The following is a 22,156-nucleotide window of genomic DNA, read 5'->3' as shown; positions in this document are numbered from 1 at the left end:
TGAACGCGCTCAGATGCCTGGGTTTGACGTATTTGGTGAAGATGCGCGATAGATCAGTCAGTGGTTCGAGTGTACATCAACTAAAATAAATGTCTTTGAGCCAATTCACCAGACATCATACTCCATATAGACGCAAAAATGAAGGCTCCACATAGTTATGTGCTGAGGCTACGTGGGAGAAACTCGTTCCACGCTCTTTTCCTGTTGGTCCGGACTCAACAGAAGGCTTGCTGTCTGCCTAACCTCGTTTTGGTAACAGATCAGTCCACTGATTCAATTAGATAGGCCCAAAGCCTACCCGGACCGATCTGAAAACGATGGCGTCACTTCCAATTCGAGTGTTAAATGGATTTCAAACCTGAATGCAGATACTGAACTCTGTATAAACCTTATGTGAAGTCAGTATAAGAGCAGGAAATAAGTGGCATCGCATAAGACGCTGCACTTCAGCTTTCTACAGTAAAGAGAGAAGAAAATAGCATCTAGCAGCTGAGCTAAACGCATTGCACTCTAGTAAGGAGACCTAAGAGAAAAGACGGGAAGAAGGCTTAAAATCTCAAAAGAACATTTGTAACTCCCTTTCTTCGTTTCTCTTTCTCTCTTTCAGCCCAGTCTTTCACGCGGGGTTTGACATATTCGTGCTGTTATCAGATTGATGGGCCAGTTTGATTGAAGTGCCTTTGTCATGCAAATGTCAAGCGCGTGATGGATGGTCGCCGTGCGCTGACAAACTTCTGGAGGTCCCCTCACCATTGGCGCCGTGACGGCTCACGTGACCAGCAGCTGAGGTAAAGATGTGTTATAGGGAAGCACGGGCAAATACACTGGAGGTAAGCGTTCCCCCTTTCCCCTCATGAAACACTGCTGCGAGGTCGCAGGATAGGCAATCCCAAACTCCCAGGTTCCCCCTTCGCCATCAGCTGCGCATGGACAATTCCAGAATGAACTCTTTTTTGGAGTACACGATTTGTAACCGGGGGACCAACAGCTACTCGTCCAAGTCAGGATACCATCACTTGGATCAGGCTTTCTCGGGCCCCTACCAGTCCGCTCAAGCAAGTGACAGCTATAACACTGATGGACGACTTTACGTAGGGGGAAGTGCGTCGCCGGCCATGGCACAACATCAGCACCATGGCGGAGGCTACGCGCATCACCAGCACCAAACTCCACACAACGGCATGGGCCTGTCTTATGGTGGCACAGGAACCACAGGCTATGGAGCGCAGGCCTCTGCCAACCAGGACTATAGTCATCACCAGTACGTCATGAACCATGACCAGGATGGGATGTATTATCAGTCTACAGGCTTTATTGCTCCAAACGTGGGGCCTAATTATGGGTCCCTGGCTGGTGCGTACTGCGGGACGCAGGGTGCAGTTCCAGCGGCGCCATATCAATATCACGGCCTCGAGGGCCAAGACCACCAACGACTCTATAACCAGGGCACATACGCCGACCTATCATCCTGCCAAGAAAAAGAGAGAGACTCGGATCAAATACCAGGGAAGACCTTCGACTGGATGAAAGTCAAAAGGAACCCTCCTAAAACTGGTGGGTTGGCTTTCGTTTATTCCTCCTAGATCGCAATCGTTAGAAATTAATCACTGTGAGCGATTCTTTACGAAACTATTATCTGACTTACAGTTAATATGTTCCATTTTGCTGAATTTGCGCCAACTTATGGCGAAGGCCTCCACATAATGGAAGGAATAAGAGATTCAGAAAGCTTTTTTCTCCCTTTCCATATCTTTGATCCACATAGCGCTATCTCAGAGTAAAAAGCTTGTCCAAAAGCCTTGCTTGCACTCTCTGCCCGTCTCCCCTCGCGCTAATGCGTCGAACAGACATGCTTTCTTACGCCCTAGGAAATGTCCCAACTTTGTTATCTTTAGCTTGTCCCCGGCTCTTGCTGTGCTCCATTCGTTTTCGTTGGCCTCCATTGTGTTCTTAGGCTTTCCTCCGCAACCCTGTCCAAGGCTGTCTAACAACGATTTAAAACACCACCTCTTACGCACGGGGACCACCATTTTGACTTACTGTACAAATAGAGTAGTCATAAAAGCATCTTTGGGGGATACTGAATTACATACATCGCGCGCATGGATGTGTCCTGCTGTGTACTCACTCAAAATTGATAACATAAGTAAACACGGAGGTTATCAAGACTATGTCACCATGAGTTATTCACCCCGGTTGAAATGTTGGCTCCTAAGCAACACACATATGTGTCTACACGTGCTTTTTAACCTCTTCACTATCCACACTATGTTTTCTGGAAAAGGAAAACACACTGTCCACTATAAATAGCCTGTTATGTTGTTTAAAATGTGTTAAACTCTTTTGAATCTTTTTTCTACAGCAAAAGTGGCCGAGTTTGGACTGGGCCCCCAAAACACAATCCGGACGAACTTCACCACGAAGCAGCTCACCGAGCTCGAGAAGGAATTCCACTTCAGCAAATATCTCACGCGTGCGCGGCGCGTTGAAATCGCCGCCACGCTCGAGCTGAACGAGACCCAAGTGAAGATTTGGTTCCAGAACCGGCGAATGAAGCAGAAGAAGCGCGAAAAGGAGGGCCTCGCCCCAGCCTCGTCCACCGCGTCTAAAGACTTCGAAGAGAACTCGGACCATTCCACATCCACATCTCCAGGCGCGTCCCCAAGTCCTGAGGCTTAACGCATGAAAAAGGCAGAACTTAATGCACTAAATCAACTGACGAGCTATAAATTACAAAATCATGTCTTCTAAACATTCCAAACTGTGCCCAGAACTTCGTCCACATGGCTTGTATATTTTATGTGTTGAACTGTGGGAAAATTAACCACCACAGAAGTGGAATCATTCTGACTAGTTCGAAGTTTCAGAACCACTTCTACAGCGCTAAGGCGAACTAAGTAATTCAGGGTTTCCTCCAAGACAGTGCACTTTCAGCATGTTTACAAATCTCTAAATGGGCCTTTCGACTACAGGGAGCCTATAAGGGCAAAAAGAAAGACTTTTGTTGTGCTATTGTGATTTTTTTTGTGATTTAGATGAAAGTTTGAGAATTGATTGTGAATAGTTGGCCTAGCTATGTTATAAAGGTTAATCTGACCGTTTGCACTACGCGGTTACAGGGTACAGGCCTCAACTCCAGTAATGCCCCTCACATCGGGAATCTGCTGAAGATTTCCCCTCCATGCGAATGAATGTTGTTCTTCTAATTCCTTTTTCAGTGTTTAACTTAAAATTGCAACCAGAAGCAAAGTGTAATGTACTCTTTTTATCATATCTTGGAGTGCTGGATTCAGCGGGCCTATTTCGACTTCATGTCACGGACAGATTTATTTTGAAAATTGTAGCGTTCATTTGTTTAGGAAAAAATACAGGGTTTTAATGTGCTTTTTGTTTTCAGAACGGTTTTAGAAATTGATATATATATTTTTATTTTATCGTGTAAACACAGACTGGCTGAGTTTTATTAGTTTATGTCTGTCTGATTTAATGAAAGTACTATTTCAACTGTGTATCTACCTCAAATAATAATAATAAAAGTATTTTACAGTTTTTTGGTTCCGTAAACATTTTTCATAATTTTGTAATGTGTTGTAATATTTTGTACCTCGTTTCTTCGTCATTTAAGAGAGAAGGCTACTGTTTAATTTGATGTTTTAACTTAAAAAAATGTAAGTAACTGAGTTAGCTTAAAACTTTTTAAAGTGTCTTACTATTTGATGAAGACAATTTAAGGTAGTTACGGTTCTTGCTTTCAAGGTTTATATATATATATATATATATATATATATATATATATATATATATATATATATATATATACACACACATTCAATGTATGCTTGAAATACTCTTATACATTATTTAAACAACTTTATCCTGCATTTTTATGACACTTGATCAATGCTTCGTCCTTGCCTCGTGTTCTCCTTTGTCTTGGGCATCAATCTGCCTTCACTTCGTGAAAAGGCAAACGGGTCTATATGGGTCTGCCTGTACTGGGATAGAGCTAGAAAGCGACCACCAGTCAGTACTGTTGTTCTCAGTGAGGAATGTTGCTATACTTCCCGGGTGGCTCAAGCTGACCCTTTTACCTCTGCGATCTCTAAACATGTAAACAAACTCTCCCAAACGAGTTGTTTCAGTGGCGTTTACTGCAGCAAACCTGCTCTGATTTAAAGTTAAACATATTCAATGTCCAGTGCTAAGCTAGGGTAATAAGAAAAGGCCACTCTGAGTTACTAGGAACACCTATTTGAAGTCGTAAATCTGATGTGATGTATACTAAATGCCTAAAGCTCCACTGTGTGACCTGTAACTTAGATTTAGGACTATATTTCTCAGGCATAAATCTTACATTTGGACCCATATAAACATAATAGGTTGCTACAAGAATAGCATCTTCAAAACAGGCGCAGATTAAATGGTGCCTAATTGCTGAATAATAGAAACCAACCCCAGATTAATGAGCAGATTTTGACAATTCAAAGACACTTGGTTGTAAAATGAGGAGCATAAATAGATCATTTACTAAAAAAAATAAATGCACATTGTTGAAAATACAAGTACTAAAAAGACTTTTTAATTGCATAAAGAAGTTTTTAATGGTTTTGCAAATGAGTGTGAAAAACCTTTTGCAAAATGTATATATATATATATATATATATATATATATAATTTTCTAGCTACAAATATTTTTTTTTTCTTTCTTAGAACCACACATCCTACGCAAGAACCATTTATGAACCTTTCTGAATCCTTTTTTTGCGTCTATCCACTCCCTGGGTGGTTGCCTTGCGGAATAAAATGCTGCAAGCCAGTCAGCATGACACCACAACACAATAGGTCTAAAAGACTGATAATTTTGTGGCCTGTCTGAATAGCTCACAATTCATGCTACCAATTAGTTGTAAAACGTTTAACATGCTATTTATCTTCAGCATTGAACACTAGTGTGAGAGGGCGTAGTATGGGTGTCTCATAACACAACTTCATAGGACAAACTGTCTTAAATCATAACTCTACGTCTTATCCTAGGATTCCCCAGAAAAAGTCTTTCCTGACCATCTGCTAGCGCAGTTGGTGTGGATTTCAGTCACGCTGTTCAGGGCGTTTGTCCTGTACCCCCCAAAACGGCCTTTGATCAAACCCGCTGTTCCCTGCGGTCACCATCGCGAGCTTGCATTGAAACGCAAAGCAGCCCAACGCACACAGTGGCGGGTTTAACCAGAGGTCACCCTTAACTTTAAGTGAACTCTTCCACATGTGGACTTTTCCACACTGACCACTACGTTCTCTTTCTTTCATTCTAAAACAACTGAAATATGCACTGTAGCAAAGGTACAGTTTGTTTGCACCTTCCAGTGCTTTGGACTGTGGCTAAAGCGAATAGCCTATTAAAGGATCTTGAAGCTAACCGCCCTCATACACGCCACGATGTGTTTATTAGCCTATTGTACAAACTAGCAAGAACAGTTCTTTCCAGCATAAAACTGCTATTAGGCCTAATTAACTCCGATGTATTCAGACAGTTTTATAGACTTTGGGACACCATCTAAAATAATGGAAAACAAGCATCATCATGAGCAAATGCTAATGTGGTCAACCTGCTAGAATGAGTTAAACTCATTACCGCTTAACCTCAGCATTTTTTTTTTCATTTTAAAGGGACTGTAGTTTAATGATTAGCCCTTGATTCCTTCTATCATTTATCCAGGAGGTCCTACAGGATGGGTGGTTATGTTTATAGGGGTTTAACAAAGGTTGGTAAACCCATAAACAAGTGAAAGTATTGTTAGTTCTGTGAAATAATAACTCAATTAAAACTAAAACTATCTTTTCAAAAACAGCTAAAGTGTGAGTACAAAAGTTTAAGGCCAAAACACTACACTCTTACAAAAGATGGTTCTTCAAGGGTTCTATAGAACCATGAGCACTCCAACAACCATTTGCATACTTAAATGGTTCTGCATGGTGAAATGGTTCTTCAGATTGATGGATAATATTTTTTTATATGATTTCTTTTGTAGAACCTTTTTGAAAATGGTTCTATATAGCACCAAGTGTTCTGCTATTGTTATGATGTCAAGCATGTTATAATAGAAGATCCCTATTTGTTGCTATGTAGAATAATTTTCAAAAAAGTTCTACACAGAACCATATATAACACATTCTCCATCAATCTGAAAAAGGATTACACCATGCAAAGAACAATTTAAGCATACATTGGTTCTTTGAGTGTTCATGGTTACATATAGAACCATTGTCTTTACTAAAGAACCCTTGAAGAGCCATCTTTTTAACAGTGCACTTAAGTACCAAGTTCACTCTAGAACTGCTGCTGAACTTATTAGTACACCCATCAGCACAGGAAGTGGCGTTTATTAAGATCTTTTCTTCTCTTTTTGATGCACTTTTGGCCTAAAATTAAATGGTAAAGCTCAAAACTTTTTTGACCTTTATACAGAAAAAGTTCAAACCTTAAGTTCTTAGTACAAATTTATTAACAGTTTAATTCATACTTTGTAATTGAGTAAATGTATTTTGATTTTAATTGAATAAACTCAAAGTGTGCAGGATGAATATTTTAATTTTACTTTTTGAGGAAAAAAAAAATCTAGTGTTTGAATTTTACTTGATTCCAATACTTTAAAATATTGTTTCTAAATTATCATATTAAATAAACACAATTGCTGCAGTAACTGGGATGACGTGATATACTTTCTTAATGTGGAATCAGGGCAGTCTATATTTCTTCCTTTATTAGCGGGTGGAACTGATTGTGAGCAACATACTTTTATTTTAATTCGAATTTTCCGCGTTCACATCTCACAGAAACAAAAACTTTAATCAACACAAAAAGGCCAGAAGAACCTGATCCTGAGGGAGTGAGTTATGTGAGGAAAAACAGAAGTCTGAGGGGGGTTACCCGATGAGTTCAACCTGAAAGAATCCCATCCAACGAGTACACGCACGCACGCGCGCACAGCCCAGGAAGCCACGGTTCTTTCTTAAAATTAGACATCATATTAAAGTCCCGTGGCCTTTTGCTTCGTATCCGAGCCCTGCGAGGCTGGAGAGCTCCGGTGAAAGGTTCGAGGGGAACGACTCTGAGGGTGCTGACAAGAGGGTGCGGGGAAAGAGGGGAAGAGTGTTAGGAGGTCGGACAGGTTTTGGGGGTCTTTTTCACCAACATTTGAGGAAACGACTTTGCCAAAGGTTTTTTTTTCCTCGCGCTCTCTCTCTCGTGGCCTCACCTCTTCCTCAAAGTTTACGCGGACTTGACAGGTCCATTTCATCCCCCGACCCTCTGACGGACTGCCTCAATATTTGCACAGGCGGATGGCTTTGCCCCGGGCCCCGGCCTCAAACAGCTCCGGCCTGCCAGGGCCGCTCTCCGCGGCCGCGGTTCACCGAGAGTTCAGCACCAAATTAATTCTGGAGAGGCGTAGAGGGGCAGCCTGAGAGGAGCTGCCGCGAGCTCCCATCTCAGCGGGGTCAAACGCAGGTCTCTCCCCTCAGCGCCACTCCGGTCTTCACCTCGCCCTGCTCACCTTTCTTATCTCGCTCCCTCTCCAGCTCCCCCTCTGTCCATTCCCAATGTCTGTGTTCGGAAATTAAAATGCTGAGCGTCTCAAACAACAGAAGAGATTTTACACAGATTTTCCCTTATTTTTTTACACTTTGTAAGCTATTGTGCTTCTGATAAATAGTCAATATATATCTTTTTTATCTTCATTATACAAAAAAATAAATACATATATAATTTTTTATACCAAACTATTTTGGACACACACACACACACACACATATATATGTGTGTGTGTGGGTTTGTGTGTGTGTGTGTGTGTGTGTGTGTCCAAAATAGTTTGGTTTTGGGATATATACCCGACACACATGTTCAAAGTTACCATTCGAAACTTTATGAAAAAATAAGTGACCTAAAATAATGTCACTTATGTCAAAGGTCTATTTTTATACTTGTCTTTTTGTTGGTAATAGTTTAAACGCTGCATGCAAACTTTCACTCTTTGATATGTGAAACATAAACATAATTTGAATTATTATTGAACCCGTTTGACTTTCCTTCAAAAAAAAATAAATAAATAAAAAATAAAAATAATAAAATACAAAGCTTTTCTCGGAGAACAGAGCCAAAAGACATTAATCTTATTTGCAGCACTGTCGGGTGTGAGCGCGCTTTGGGAGGCTCGTTTCGGGCTGCTAATTATTCATTACAATAAAATGTTCGTTCAGACTGAATAATCTGAAACACTAAAAACGAACACATGTTTCTAAACAGGCCTTCTAAAAATGCTAGCATACATTAGCCATTTGAAAAAATGCCGAGTAATAATAATAATAATAATAATAATAATAATAATAATAATATACATGCTTCCATTAAACAAAGTCTACTATAATAATGTACAGACTTTTGGTAAAAATAAATGATACTTTAATCTTACATCCTGTATACTCTCTGGCTAATGCTGTCCACATATACAGATGGTGGAAGAGAAATTTCTTCATAATTTATCAATAATAATAATAATAATAATAATAATAATAATAATGATAAAGTATCTCTACTCATTCAGTGGCCGGCAAACGTCTTCCAGCTGAATGTGTTAAAAATGGCGGTGACCTCACCATGACCCCGCGCTGACCAGCCGCACGCACAACATCCTGGAATGTAGTGAGATGCAAACTGGACAGCAATCTGCTGAAAGTGACAATTTAACATAAAAATAAAATATATGAAAAGAACCTGAAAAGAATATCTGCAAAAAAACGATTCTTGTATGGCTTAAAACAATCACTAACTGTGCATTGACCAATATATACCATTAATTAAGCGATTAAGAGTTACTCCTTTAGAAAAACAACTTCAAAAAACACTGCCTTTAACTGTATTTAACTATGTAACCTGAAAGACTACGGCAATTACTGTTCAAGCACTTCTGATCTTGAACTTCGTGGTAAATAAAGATTTACGTTACACCATAAAGAAAAAAAATTGTACGAACTGGTGAGAAGGAGCACAAAAACAGGCCGACTTCTGCGTCTTCTCACATTCTTGGGTGAATTCAGAGCAAAAGGTTATCTGACAAAAAAATTCCTTCGCTCCTAAACGCATGAGGAACGCCAGAGGAAAAGGCAGCAGGCTGACTGGCAGGAGAGGCAGCCGAAATCCAGAAGCATTTAGCCTATTAAATAATACAGAACAGTGCAAGACACATTAGAAGTCATGTACACATAGCCAGGAAATGAAGTGTCCATTATTAATAGGCCAGCGTGTCATTGCTAAATCTCAGCCTTGATCTGTGAAAATGCATTTGGCTTTTCGTGGCGCTGTTTCAGCACCTACTTCAAAACGACACAATCAGAGACTAACAGAACTGCTCAATAACTGCACTGAGCTCTACAGCACTATTAATCAGCGGAGCCCCGAGCCAACACAGTAACCTCAACTAGCTGTAACGCTGTCAGGCATCTACATCAGTAACTGAAGCTTAAACACACGCTAATTTTAGCTTTTCACTCTACATGACCTCAAGCTTTGCAAGCTTAAGTTGATGTCCAGGTGAGCATTAAGAGAGATTCCATCAGTTAAAAAAACGCATAACTAAATCGTTCTCACAATATTAATATGTAATACTGATAATAGTAAAAGAACATTTAATGTGGGAAAAGAAGAAAAATATTTTTTGGCACCATTTTGCTCTGCAAATGTACTTCTCCACCATGCATGGATTAAAAAAAGTTTCAGGTCTAAAAACTACTAGAAAACAATACCTCAGGTATTAGCAATATATTTGTTACCATTTTATGTAATAACGTTTTGTTAGAGGCATTTAACTCTACAGGCGTCTGGCTCCTACCACCAGTACTATGAACAATTCTGACCTGGCAAGTTTCTCTAGAATGGATAATTTCACATTAAACCACCCTGAAAGACTTTGTTCACATTTCAACTATTTAATGATGTAATAATTATGAAAAATAATTGAAATTAGCAGAATAAGTGAATTTGAGATGAAATACATTAAGACGTTTTTTGTTAATAAAGTTACTCTTCAGTCCCCCTTTCCTTCAAAGAAAGGTGCCGAAAAGAGTTCTGTGCACAATGCCACAGAAAAACCTCTTTTAGTCCCTAAAAAATCTTTGGATGATTCTTTAGGGAACGACACTCTCAGAAATACAGGTAGTAAACTGTCACTGGGGCAGTACTCCTTATGTCACTGGGGTGGTACCCTCAAGGCCTCAGTCTCAGTACCTTTAGTCAGGGAACATAATTGTACCATAATCCATTAAAATGATATTTTCTGTTGTATAGACTCCTCACACATCGTCTCGTCTCCAGCCTTTTTATTTTATAGTTCTGTTTTAAAACATTAGGTTATGAAAAGGTAGAAATATGTACTTTTCACCTGGAAAAACGTATTTAAGATACACAATTAGACCTTAAAATCACTGTTGTATCTTTGAGGGTACATTTACATTGTTTGTACTTTGATGAATGAAAAATGTACCAGCACAGAACCTTTATTTCTAACAGTGTACTTTTTGTAAAGGAGATGTGTGTGTGTGTGTGTGTGTGTGTGTGTATGAGAGAGAGAGAGAGAGAGAGAGAGAGAGAGAGAGAGAAGAACCTTTTGTAAAGTTTAAAGAACCTCCACATAACACAAAGGTTCTTGAAGGAACCCTTCAATTGTCATAGAACCTCCAGGGAAACAAAAGTGGTTCTTCTGTGGCATCACCCAACGGACCTTTTGTGGCACCTTTATTTTTAAGAGAGTTCAAATGGACTTTTTTCATGTTTGAACCCTGCCTCATTCTGCATACCACCATCAGAGTAGTTACCATTAATCATGCTTGCAAGTTTGCTTGGTAAAAGTGAGACAAGTCCACCCCACCCTTCCCCCTCCCTCAAGTAAACTGAGCACCAGAATTTGTAGTGCACAGCACTGCTGAATGGCTGGGATGGTACGTTCATTGACCCCTTGTCTTGATTCCAGGTGGATTTAAATAGGAGGAGTCCCACTCTGTACACACAAACACACAGCAGTGTCGAGTACAGGCAGCACAATGGTCTTATTTACCTCAAGCTAACATAGCATGTTGACACTCGCTCTTTATATTTCTAAAGGAAAGAAGCCTGAGAACATTATGAACTAATAAAAACCCTCATTTTAGCCAGCAGTTATTAGATCCCTTTCATGTCATTGCACTTTCCAATGATGCTGAATTAGAGGAAAACACCAACGCAAAAGGCCTTTTCTAATAAAATAAATTATTTGGTGTGTATCTCCAATGTTCTTGGTATGAATATCTTTTTTAATGCAGTACTGTGCAAAAGTCAGAGACCACCCTTTATTTTATTTACTCATTTTTGATTACAAAAGCCTCAAGAACTAAATATCCACCTTTTGCCCTTATCACAGCTTCCATTCTTTTTGGATCACTTGCTTTCAGTATGTTTTGAAGAAATCTGCAGGGATAATTTTTTCCACACCTCCAAAGTTCAGTCTTACAAGTTGGTTGCATTTTCTGCTTTTCATGATCCAAAGAACGTTGAACAAATGCAGTGGTCAGTCAATTGTTCTGAGAACACCAGCTGCTTCTTGGCTTGATTTGCAAAAGGTCTTCTTTTATTTTTTCTGCAACAGCGTCTTAACATACATCCTTTCAGACCCATAGTACTAAGTTGTCTTCTTACAGTGGAAAGACGGATGGATCTGAAGCAAGAGTGGAGCTTGATTTTCTCCTCTTTCTCAAAGATAAAAGATTTTAGTATTGTTTATCTAATAGGGACAGTTTTGGTGGTTCACCAGGTAATGCACTGTTGTTAGGAGGCCCATTTTCCTGATATATTTTTGTAAACTCACGGTTTTTAATTGTTTTCCTTTGACTTTCCCCTTCTTTATGCAAGTGAATTATCTTATATCTAATCTCCTCAGAAATATATCCTAAAAAATTAATAGCTTGAATATATTGGCTGTATTGATTGGAAGTTAAATAAATGAAAGGTGGTCTTTGACATTTGCACAATACTGTATATAGGAGTCAAAGAATTAAAATGGCGAAAATACACCCATTTATTTATTAAAATATAAAAAATTTAAGAGAATTTAATAATTATAGTGAAAGATTTATAATGGCAAACGTCAGCTGTGTCATACTGTGTTCAATTATTGTTAATGTTCAATATTCAATGGCCTCAAAATTTTAATGCAATTGTTACTATTTAAGTTGAAACATTTTTTTTAGAGTGCAGAAATTATTTCCACAATGTTCAAAGCAAAACAGTCCATAAAATAATAAATATTAAGGCAATCAATAAATATTAACTTCTGAAAGGAACTCCTTTTCTGTTTATTGTATAAAATAGTGCATTGTAGTTTTCAGCAATGGTTGATTCAAGTGTTTAAATCTCGAATGTGGTTTAAAAGCAAGCTTGGTGTACGGATATGTAGTGAGTCCATCAATGCATATGTGTGCCCTGTGGGTGCATATATGTTAGGAGACAACAGTCTGACATGCATGATGGGTCAGGGGTAGTGAACTCCATTAAAAAGGTTTCCAACCCACTTAGAGGGAGAAAGAGTCAGGCAAAGGCCAGATTTGTTACAAAAAGGTATCCTGACAACAGCAAGGAGGTTTTTCGTCAGCAAGGTAGTTTTAACATAAAATAATAAGTTACTTTGCCTTTAAATGTTGAGTTTGTTGAACTTTTATGAGGAAGTGAGTAAGCCAACATAACAGAAACAGAAATCTGCTCAATTATTATCTGGAGTTTAATAAAAGCAAAATTTGACAATAGCCAGGCTAACGTACATTTTAAAAGGTAATAAATGAATACATTTTTTTTGACGTGTGCTTTTATGCAATCACAATACTTTTTTACAATACTATTTTCCAACATCACTTAGAATTGAACAGTGTTTTTGTTGCTGCGTCTTTATGATTAATATGTGTCTGTGTGTGTGTGTGTGTGTGTATATATATATATATATATATATATATACACACACACACACATATTCGGAAAAAACCTTGTGTCTCCATTTTTGCCGTTTTTCAGTTTTTGACATAATCTGAAAACGCCTGATGGCGTTTATATTGTGTATAAATTTAATGAACAATGGACCAATAGAAATGGCCCACAATGACTTGGAAAAAAGTCTGGTTCCATTGACTTACATTAGAAGTAAACTAGGTTTTTTCCTTTTCCTGTAAAGTCACCATTTTGGAGACGCAAGGTTTTCAGCTATAAAGTTTCGAAGATTTGAGCCTAGTACTAGAATAGCACCTTACTCAAAAACCCTCAATAAATATGTGTCTGTACAAAGAAATATAAAAAAAAATGTTTCCAGAACATACACAAATGTGGAGAAGAAAGGGGAAAAGAGTGAGTGAGAGAGAGAGAGCAAGAGATAGACAGAGAGACACAGAGAGAGAGGCCAAGTGGTTTAAAGGGAAAAGAGTGAGGCCCAGTGGTTTAGAGAGAGAAGTGTGATGCCGCAGGCGGACGATTGACTGACTGCCATGTTTTCCCCCTGCAGTGTGTTTGGTTGGTATCCGTGACGACCCCTCCTCCCTCTTTCTTCCGCTCTTAGCTTTTGTCCTCTGCTTCTTGCCAAGAATAACACGCAAACTCTTCTGCTGCTCTCTACATCTTCCCCTCACTGTCTCACCGCCTGCACCGCCAACTCATCTTTAACGCTCAGGACACGCTCAGAAGCCCTGATGTTCCTGATCATGGTGGGTCTGATCAGCAACATCAACTGGCACAAGTTTTAGAGCATCTGGGCAAAATCAGACCACATTTTAGAGTGTAGTTCAAAGACCTCTTTGAACTGCACTTTTAAAATAAAGGTTCCTAAATGTTTCTTGGCATGGTTTGACATACATTATATGTTATAGGAAAAACTCTGAATTTCAGAATTTAGTAGTATTTGGTACCTCCTTTTGCTTTAATGACAGGGTGCACTTAAGCTGGCATGGACTTGACACATTTGTCCAAAATCCTCTGATGAGTAGATCAAATCCACCTGAGACTCATCTTTACACATGCGTCAATGGAAGCCACAGGACCAAAAAAGACCTTTTCGTACAAAAGCCTTAACATTTGAATTGCAAATTTGAAATAATGCAAGATATGAACATTTCTTCTTCATTTCACTTTTCTTCTCAGAATTCTAAACATTTTTGTTCAGGCTTACATAAACAAAAAATCCAATATTTTGAATGTGGTCTCAGACTTTTGTAACCCACTGACATCATTCCAAAGAACCTTTTTGACACCTTTTGGCTTGAAAGTCATCCCCAGTATTAAACTCTTAAATAAGATTTAAATTTATGGTGTTTTTTTAGTGCATTCTAGCTACAGATACAGAGATGAATGAAGCCCACGGAAACACAACTTGGTAAACATTCACTCTGGTTTTTAAACAAAGAAGTGAAAAATGAATGTACCGATTATTCACCTCAGTATTGAGTGTTTCTGGTACATTGGCCATGCCTGCTTAAAACCTGCCATTAGAGCTGAGCAATTTGGGAAAATATATAACTGCAATTTTTCTGACCAACCGGAACACTGAATGCAGTGTGCCAGATTAGTAGTTTTCTGTGGTTGTCATGTATACGGCATATGGGTGCTTGGCTGCTTTTGATTGGTCTAACTCATCTACAGGATCTACAGTCATCTACGGCACACAAGCTCTGTGTTATTAGGTCAGATTTTCTAACTAGAAAAGTCTGCTAACACAAGACGGTTGATAATGTAATGTATTGCAACTGCAGCAAATTTGGAATTTTTATGTCACGCTAAACCTCTCAACACTGGAGTTGCCATTTTAGTTATGGGGAGGTTCAATGTCTACCTACACATTGATTGCAGTCATTGTTTCAATATTATTTCAGACTTTGATCAGTTACCTCAGTGGGAGAAACGGTTATGTGTGTGTATGTGTGTGTGCATAGTGAGATTCCAGAACTGAGAGGACTCATCAGCCGGACCCCCTTCCTGTGTTATGGTGCATGTGACCCTTCAGGACTGTCAGGAACCTCAGCAGGGGGTGAAGAGATGGGAGTGTGTATGCAAGGGTGCAATATTTCGAGATCCAGATGAGCTGCTGAGGACAGGTTGGACAGAAAAGAAACTTAAGCATATCTAGAAATACATGTGTGTGTGTGTGTGTGTGTGTGTGTCAACATCAAATGTTGACAACCTGAGTGATCATGTGTGTCCTTGTGTTTAAATTCTTCTGTTCTTTCCTCTTATAGACTACCAAAATAACTAATATCATGCAACTAAATGCTGTAGAATGTGATACCAACACTCTTATACATTTATTGTTCATTTAATATCACACTGTACTGAGATGCTGAAAATAAGTTTTTGGCTGCATGGCAGACTGTGCAAATTAAGTTATTCAGTTACGCTGAAGTAAAGATTTTATGGTGGTAGATGAAAGATACAGAATGCCAACATTTTGCTTATGTTGCTCTCTGCATAAAGTTTTGTCTAAAAAATACAGATATTAAACAGCAAAGAGGAAGAATTTGGACCATTCATGGGGTGAGGAAAGAGAACAGAAAATGCCCAACATGAGATTTAGGTCAGTATTTTTTTGTTACATACAGTGGTTGAGTTGTAAAAATGAATAAATATATAAATAAAATTCAGAGAAGAGTTTCAGGCAACTTAGTGCTGCTTACCAGCTATCTACCATATACTGAATGCTAGAAAATGAATTTGTGCCTCTTAACATGATGTTTCTTTAACATTTTATTCCTCCCGACAAAACTTTCCACAGCAATATACCAACATTTAGAATATCAGTCATGATGGTCACTCCTTCAGCTCCAATTTTCAGTTTTATTAACACGTATCTCTTACTGGTTAACATTGGCTGTCATACCTGTAAAGATACTCCACAGATTTTCTGTAATTTCTTTGTGTGCTTCATGTGGTAGATTGTCAAGTTTATCAAAAATATCCACCCCAAAATCTGCTGCATTTTCAAACTAGCCCAATTTGGCAGGAAAATGACAACCCTGATGGATCCACCTGCTGTACCAAACACTGCACAGCACAACCAATGTAAAGCAAAGCTTGCTATTCTACTTAATCACCTCTTCTCTATGTGTGCACATACTCTGTTCTGATAATAACTTGTTTGTTTTACTTGTAGAACTCCCATAGTGTGTAAATCTCATATATAAATAGAAAAAAAAAAAATTCATAGGGGATAGAAAAGGGAGGATATTGTTTTACAAGAGGGATAGTTTTGGCCACTGTATTTGACCAAAGAGATTGCATCCACTTTTGTCCCCTTTCAAATCAACACCTAGTTACATGGTAGTTTAGTCCAGCATTTCATAGCACGTCACCATAGAAAGACATTAAATGTTCAAAAACCTCATTTTTTAACTCATGAAGAATTTCATTTCATAATTTGTGAATTTTGCCTACGATAGTATTATTCTATCCTAAAAAAATCATACCCTGTAAACCTGCCTGACATTTCAGTTTTAAAGGGTCTGTATCCTACATGTTAAGTCATAATTGATTTTTTTTTTAAATATCTTTAAACAGGTTGTTTCTGCTCCTGTGCCTTTAAAACTGATATGTAAATGATCTGTTTTAACAGGCTGACTTGTACTGCATCTCACCTCAAAAAGAAGTCTGGGTTAAAACAATCTTCATAACTTTATTAATGGGCAGAACTAAACAGCTATTGGCTCATACAACGTCACTGTATGACATGCTGCCAGGAGAACTGAAATATATTCTGTGAGCTGTACAGCTTCTTGTGAGAACAGCCATCAGAAAACAGTAGAAATTAGAAGTTTTACTGTATTCCTATGTAAGCTTACAAATACAACAATGTTTAATTACTGCAGTGTTTGTCAAGTAATATCACTAATGATAACATTTACCATGCAAAAGCCATCAGAAAATCACACACAACACTGTGGCAAATCCACACAGTTCACTGGCTAATCTACCTAATGTTAATGTTAACAGACTAAAGCAACACCAATTTTTACTATACTTATAGATAGCATCACATACTCTCTCGTTCTCCAACAGAGCTGAAGCAGGCATAGGTAGCCTTCTTTAGTACCATTTTACAATAAGGCTACCCTAATAAAGGTTTATAAAAGGTTTTAAATGAGTTTGTTAATGGTTAATAAAAGTCACAAACATCTTAAAATCATTCACAATTTATAACACATAAATAAAGAGGTCAACGGTGACCTGTTGCTTGCCAAATAGCATCTTTATATACTATTAAATCTCAGATTTTGCTGGTTACTGATCTTACTCCATTACTCGTTTTCTCCATTAGTCAGCATTAAATCTGTCAGCTACATCAGATATTCATATTCATCAGGTGCAAAAGCTCACTGTTGCCCTATTAATTAGTGTTATATATGTTATATGTTTATGTGCAAAGGTGCTTTTACAGGTATAGCAGTGTCAGAGTTTATGTCTGAACAGGGAAACAGATTCCGATTTCCTGTGTGCAGGGCAGTTTGTTATCCACTGTGATTTTAAAGACTTGAAATCAGTAAATACTAGGAACTACACATGAATCAAAACCAATTATTTTTGTGCTTGCAATGTGTTTGTTTTCACAACTAATATTCTTTTAATATTCTTTTAATCATCCACCATCACTCTCCTGTTAAGACATAGCAGAGGACAGTCAATAACATGGCCACAGTGCAAAAAATAAAAAATAAAAAGGTCACCTGACTGAAACAGAAGAATAGGTGGATATGAGTAAATGCATAGGTTTTCATGAAAACAGCGGATTTAAAACAAGCAATTTTTGCAGCTTTGCAGTACAGACTGGAGAATGAACTGCACCATTTGAAACATGTTCACACACTACATCAAACTCTTATTATGAAAAAAAAAGTGATGAAAACGAGGTCTTGTGTGATATGGGCCTTCTAATTTCTGCATTCCAGTGTCCGTTTCTGTTGTGTTTTTCCTTCATGTCTCTTTTTTTTTGCAAAACAGACATGGGAACTTGTATTTCGACAAAGAAACTGAGCACACTTCATCGCCTGTTCGTCAACAAAGTTCATAGCCGGGCCATGCCTTCACCCTTTGACCTCCTGCACACACATGGACACCCACACACACATCATATATTTGTCTTTCGTTCTTCTGTATTTTGACCTTCAATTGAACTGCTACAGAGTTCATAAATAAGAGCTGGATCTGTGGCTTCTGAATGTACTGATCTAGGCTCAGTCTGATGGACCGAGTTACAGTAATCAGAATTGAAGCAGCAACACTGGTGGAGCTGATCTGAAGCCAGCTTGCTGTTAAAAGGTAATTAGAGATGCAACGTTACATCAACACCTCCCTGACAGCTTAAAAGGAGGTTCCATGTGACACCAAAGGTCATGCCTCCCCCTCTCCCTCATCCCAAAAAACTCACTCCTCCTGTCTTTCACACCTCCATATTGAGGCAAGGCATGATAGGAACCAAAGGGGAGTGTTGGTGTGTGTGAGGACAGAAACACAAGGTGGGCCCAAGACTCTGGAGGTGTGAAGGCCCAAATCTGGAGGGCAGCTGTTGCTTTTCTTATCTGATCTCTCTCTCCCTGCCTGGTTAATTTATTTATATCTCGATTGCTCATGTTCCACCTGCTCTCTAGAAGATCACCTTAACCCTTTACTTTTCACTCTGGCCAAAACTGAAAATGTAACCATTACTACATCTGTTACATATGCCTACTTGCCTCCTACAGTGGTGCCACAATAATCTCTTGAGGGAGATTTTCCAGTATTAAGACCCCCATATCTTGAAGTTGGAAGTAATTTTGAAAAACTACAAGGCCTCTGGTGTGGATACATGAAGCCATTCTGTTTGCTTTTTTCCACTAGCTGGCTAATGCAGATGGACACCAGATAGTTAATATTATTGGAAGCTGAATATCACAATTTATTAAGAATTTTTAGCCCCAACATCAGTGGCTAAGCTAGCAGTCAGGATGTCATTATTGCTATGGGGTGATTTCCAAAGACTCTGTGGCGTACTTGCATAATGCATTCCGGGTATTGTAGTGAGTGAATATTGATGTATGAAAATATTAAAATGTAAACTTAATTTCAAATTCTGTCAAATCAATCTAAGCCTGAGTGATGCAATGCTGTGCTACAGAACATTAGAACACATGACCAATAGCATATTAAAGGCTAGTTTTAGTTACCAGTTTATCACTGTGCAAAAATACATACCTAAATGCTCACGTCTCTTAACGCCTCACATAGACTGATTGATGTCGTTTCTGACATTGTATGACAGTTTTCTGTATCTACTGTTTCTAATCTGTGTACTACTGTTTTTAGCTATATGCATTTTAGTACATTTAATAGATAACAGTATGTCATTTAATGTCAGAAACCTCATAAGCAAGTCTATTTGAGATTACTTAACTCAGACGTAAGAATGTGATGATTTTGGCATGTTAAAGAGCACAGTGCTAAACCAGCTGCTGTAAACGTTCATTAACTTCGTATCTCCAGTGCAACACAAAAGAAGCAAACTTCAGAAACCAAACGTCTTAGCTGATCGACCATATCTGGGGAATGAGGAAAACTGCTTACATTTTTTATTTCAGGCTCAGTCGTTGCCTCACATACTTTTATTTTATTTTTATTTTAACTTCAATGTTCAATGTTTATTGCCTAAATTGAAGTTATGAATTCCTTAGATTAACCAGCATATATCATCAATAATTATTTTTACAGTATGCAGACTATTTTTATGAAGTCAGTGTCATGGTCCCACCCTTTCTCCTTACCCTTTCTTATTTACTTTTCATTACATATACTCCCTCTTCCTTTCTGGTATCTTCCAGCCTGCAGCTCTTCTGCTCTGGCTGCTTCTGGAACCCTGCTGGTGAGATAAAGGAAGTGCAGCTTTGCAGCTTAAGGCAGAGAGTCACAGAGTAGGGAGGGTTAATGGCGGGAGATCCATAGCCCCTACAGGCAGCTTCATATGAATCAAACCTATAATGAGCACTCAGATCTGAACTCTCTCCGAGTATGTGTGTGTGCCCTGCTACCCCCGCTCTCTCTCTCCCCTTCGTCTGTCATAGTCGCCAACGGGCTGCAGAATATAACTGCTAATCAAATAGAATCCAATTTAGAGTCTCTAAATCGGGACATTAAAAATTTACACAGAAAGAGCGAGAAAAAAAGAAAGGGAGGAGGCTGAGGAAGGAAAGAAAAGGATAGATAGAGGGAGAGGTAATAGAATCAAACAGAACCAGTCAGTCAGACCAAGGTGGTGGGGAATTTGCATTCTGAAGCCATTGTTTTCTCCTCATCCCTCCTCTATATCTGAGAGTAACTAGCATGGTCTCAAGTCACATGCATTTATTTACAGGAATCCCATTGTGAACGAAGCTGAGTAAAGGTATTTTGTATTTCTCTCAGTAACATTATTCTGCACTCATTATTGTCGACTACCTACTCATACAGCCTCTGCCACGTCACGATATGTAACTTTTTAGTTAAATGACCTTAGCTGAAAAATGAGCAAATTGAAGAGCCTAGCTAGCTGCCTGCTAGCAAAAGAAAGCTGCTCAGTCAATTTAGAGAAGTTTGTTATTCTGCAAATATCCATGTGATCCATGATGAGGTTGAAGTTGTTTGATTTTATGGTTCATCTTAAATAGTGCAGCAGTTACATTTTTGTGTACGTGCCAGAATGTAACTTTTGCATCATTTAAGGTGGAATGATGAATCCGAATATGAAGCTGGCAAAAAGCTCTACACACATCATTTGTGTGTGTACGAGTGTGTACTAATAATACACTGAGCATTGTTTAAAGATGTCATAGTAATCTCTTCCTGAGTTTTCACTACTCTTTGTTTATGGCTATGACTTGATAATACCACAAGACATAAAACTGCATTGAGATGCTGAAATTAGCATTATAATTGAAGAACTAATTAAAAAAACATTTACATGGCAAAGGTTTTTGCATTAAACACTGCACATTTCATTTGGTATTTTTCACACGTGAAAAAGTATCAAAATGTGAAATGTGATCATGTGAAAAAAACATCTAATGTGAAAATGTGTTCACATGTGAAAAAACACAATAAATATGTGGAATATATGTGTAATGGTACTTGCTCACTTGCAACTTTGCCTGTCTGCTTCCTACTGAGTTCAATGAAGAACTCTGCCGTATTATGTGGTGAATGTTGGTTTGTGTTGCAGTGAAATCTGCAGATTTTAACTTTATGCAAATACCCCCATGTTGTGTTTAGCCAATCAGGAGATGGTACACTGGTCTTCGGCACAAACAGCATACAAAGCTTTCCCCTCAGAGTGGAGACAGTAAACTACAGCACTCTTTCTGTTCTTTGAATGACAGAACTGCTGGCAGTGAAGATTCAGAGGGAAGAAATTTATTTGGATAAAGTTTACATAGTTTGACTGTTAAGACAACATTACACAATAAGGAGCTCGTAGGTTGCTTGCTAAAGTAGCTAGCTTTCTAGGGAGATTGAGCGAGCTAATTTTTTGATGCATTCTGAAAATTATAAAAACATGAAAAAAAGCATACGTCTATATATTTAGTCTCACTGTAAACCTTCTGTGCAACAGCAGACAAGATATCAGATTTACATGTTTATTGCCCAGACATGTTCAGTAAGTTTCCTTCATTTCTATAATGACATAGAAATGCCCAACAGCAACAAGCAAAAAGAAAGTGCAAGTAGACGAGTACCATAAGGGTCAATCAGCAGAATTCAGCATATAAGATGAAAATGCTGGGTCAGATAGTGGGGGAATAAAAAAATCACTCCAGTCCACTTCTATAGCAAATCTAGCTTGATACAGTTATGTTGTTAGTTATGTATTTCTTCCTGAGGGGTGGTAGTGTATTTGAGTAGCTTGAGAATTTACTTAGATGATCAACTTCAGTGAAGTGCTTCAGTTAAAATTAGCTAATTTCAAAGCTTTGTAGTTTGCATAGAAAAAAAAAAACAAAAAAACATTGGGCTAGTATTGGTATTGACCAATACTCAAGGTTCAATATCGGAACTGATATGTCAAAACAAAGAGGTATCATGCCATCTCTGAGTACTTTGGTTCGTCTGGTG

General features: G+C 38.4%; 1 protein-coding gene across 1 annotated transcript; it reads left to right on the top strand.

Moving 5' to 3' along the window:
• The first annotated feature begins 614 nt into the window (after window positions 1-614).
• On the top strand, window positions 615-2,779 carry hoxb1a (homeobox B1a). Its single transcript, XM_036589980.1, has 2 exons — window positions 615-1,554; window positions 2,363-2,779. Exons 1-2 carry the CDS (start codon window positions 927-929, stop codon window positions 2,677-2,679), a joined length of 945 nt encoding a protein of 314 aa, XP_036445873.1. The 5' UTR covers window positions 615-926; the 3' UTR covers window positions 2,680-2,779.
• The last annotated feature ends 19,377 nt before the right edge of the window (window positions 2,780-22,156 follow it).

This window comes from Colossoma macropomum, unplaced genomic scaffold, assembly GCF_904425465.1.
Source record: "Colossoma macropomum unplaced genomic scaffold, Colossoma_macropomum, whole genome shotgun sequence".
Taxonomy (NCBI): Eukaryota; Metazoa; Chordata; class Actinopteri; order Characiformes; family Serrasalmidae; genus Colossoma; species Colossoma macropomum.
The sequence above is the reverse complement of the archived record's forward strand: the minus strand, read 5'-3'. Positions and strand labels throughout refer to the sequence as shown.

Bases quoted from the DNA above. Each gene is read 5' to 3' on its own strand.
- hoxb1a (XM_036589980.1), top strand. From the start codon at position 927: ATGGACAATTCCAGAATGAACTCTTTTTTGGAGTACACGATTTGTAAC. The intron at 1,555-2,362 runs GTGGGTTGGCTT...TTTTTTCTACAG, and splicing joins AAGGAACCCTCCTAAAACTG to CAAAAGTGGCCGAGTTTGGA.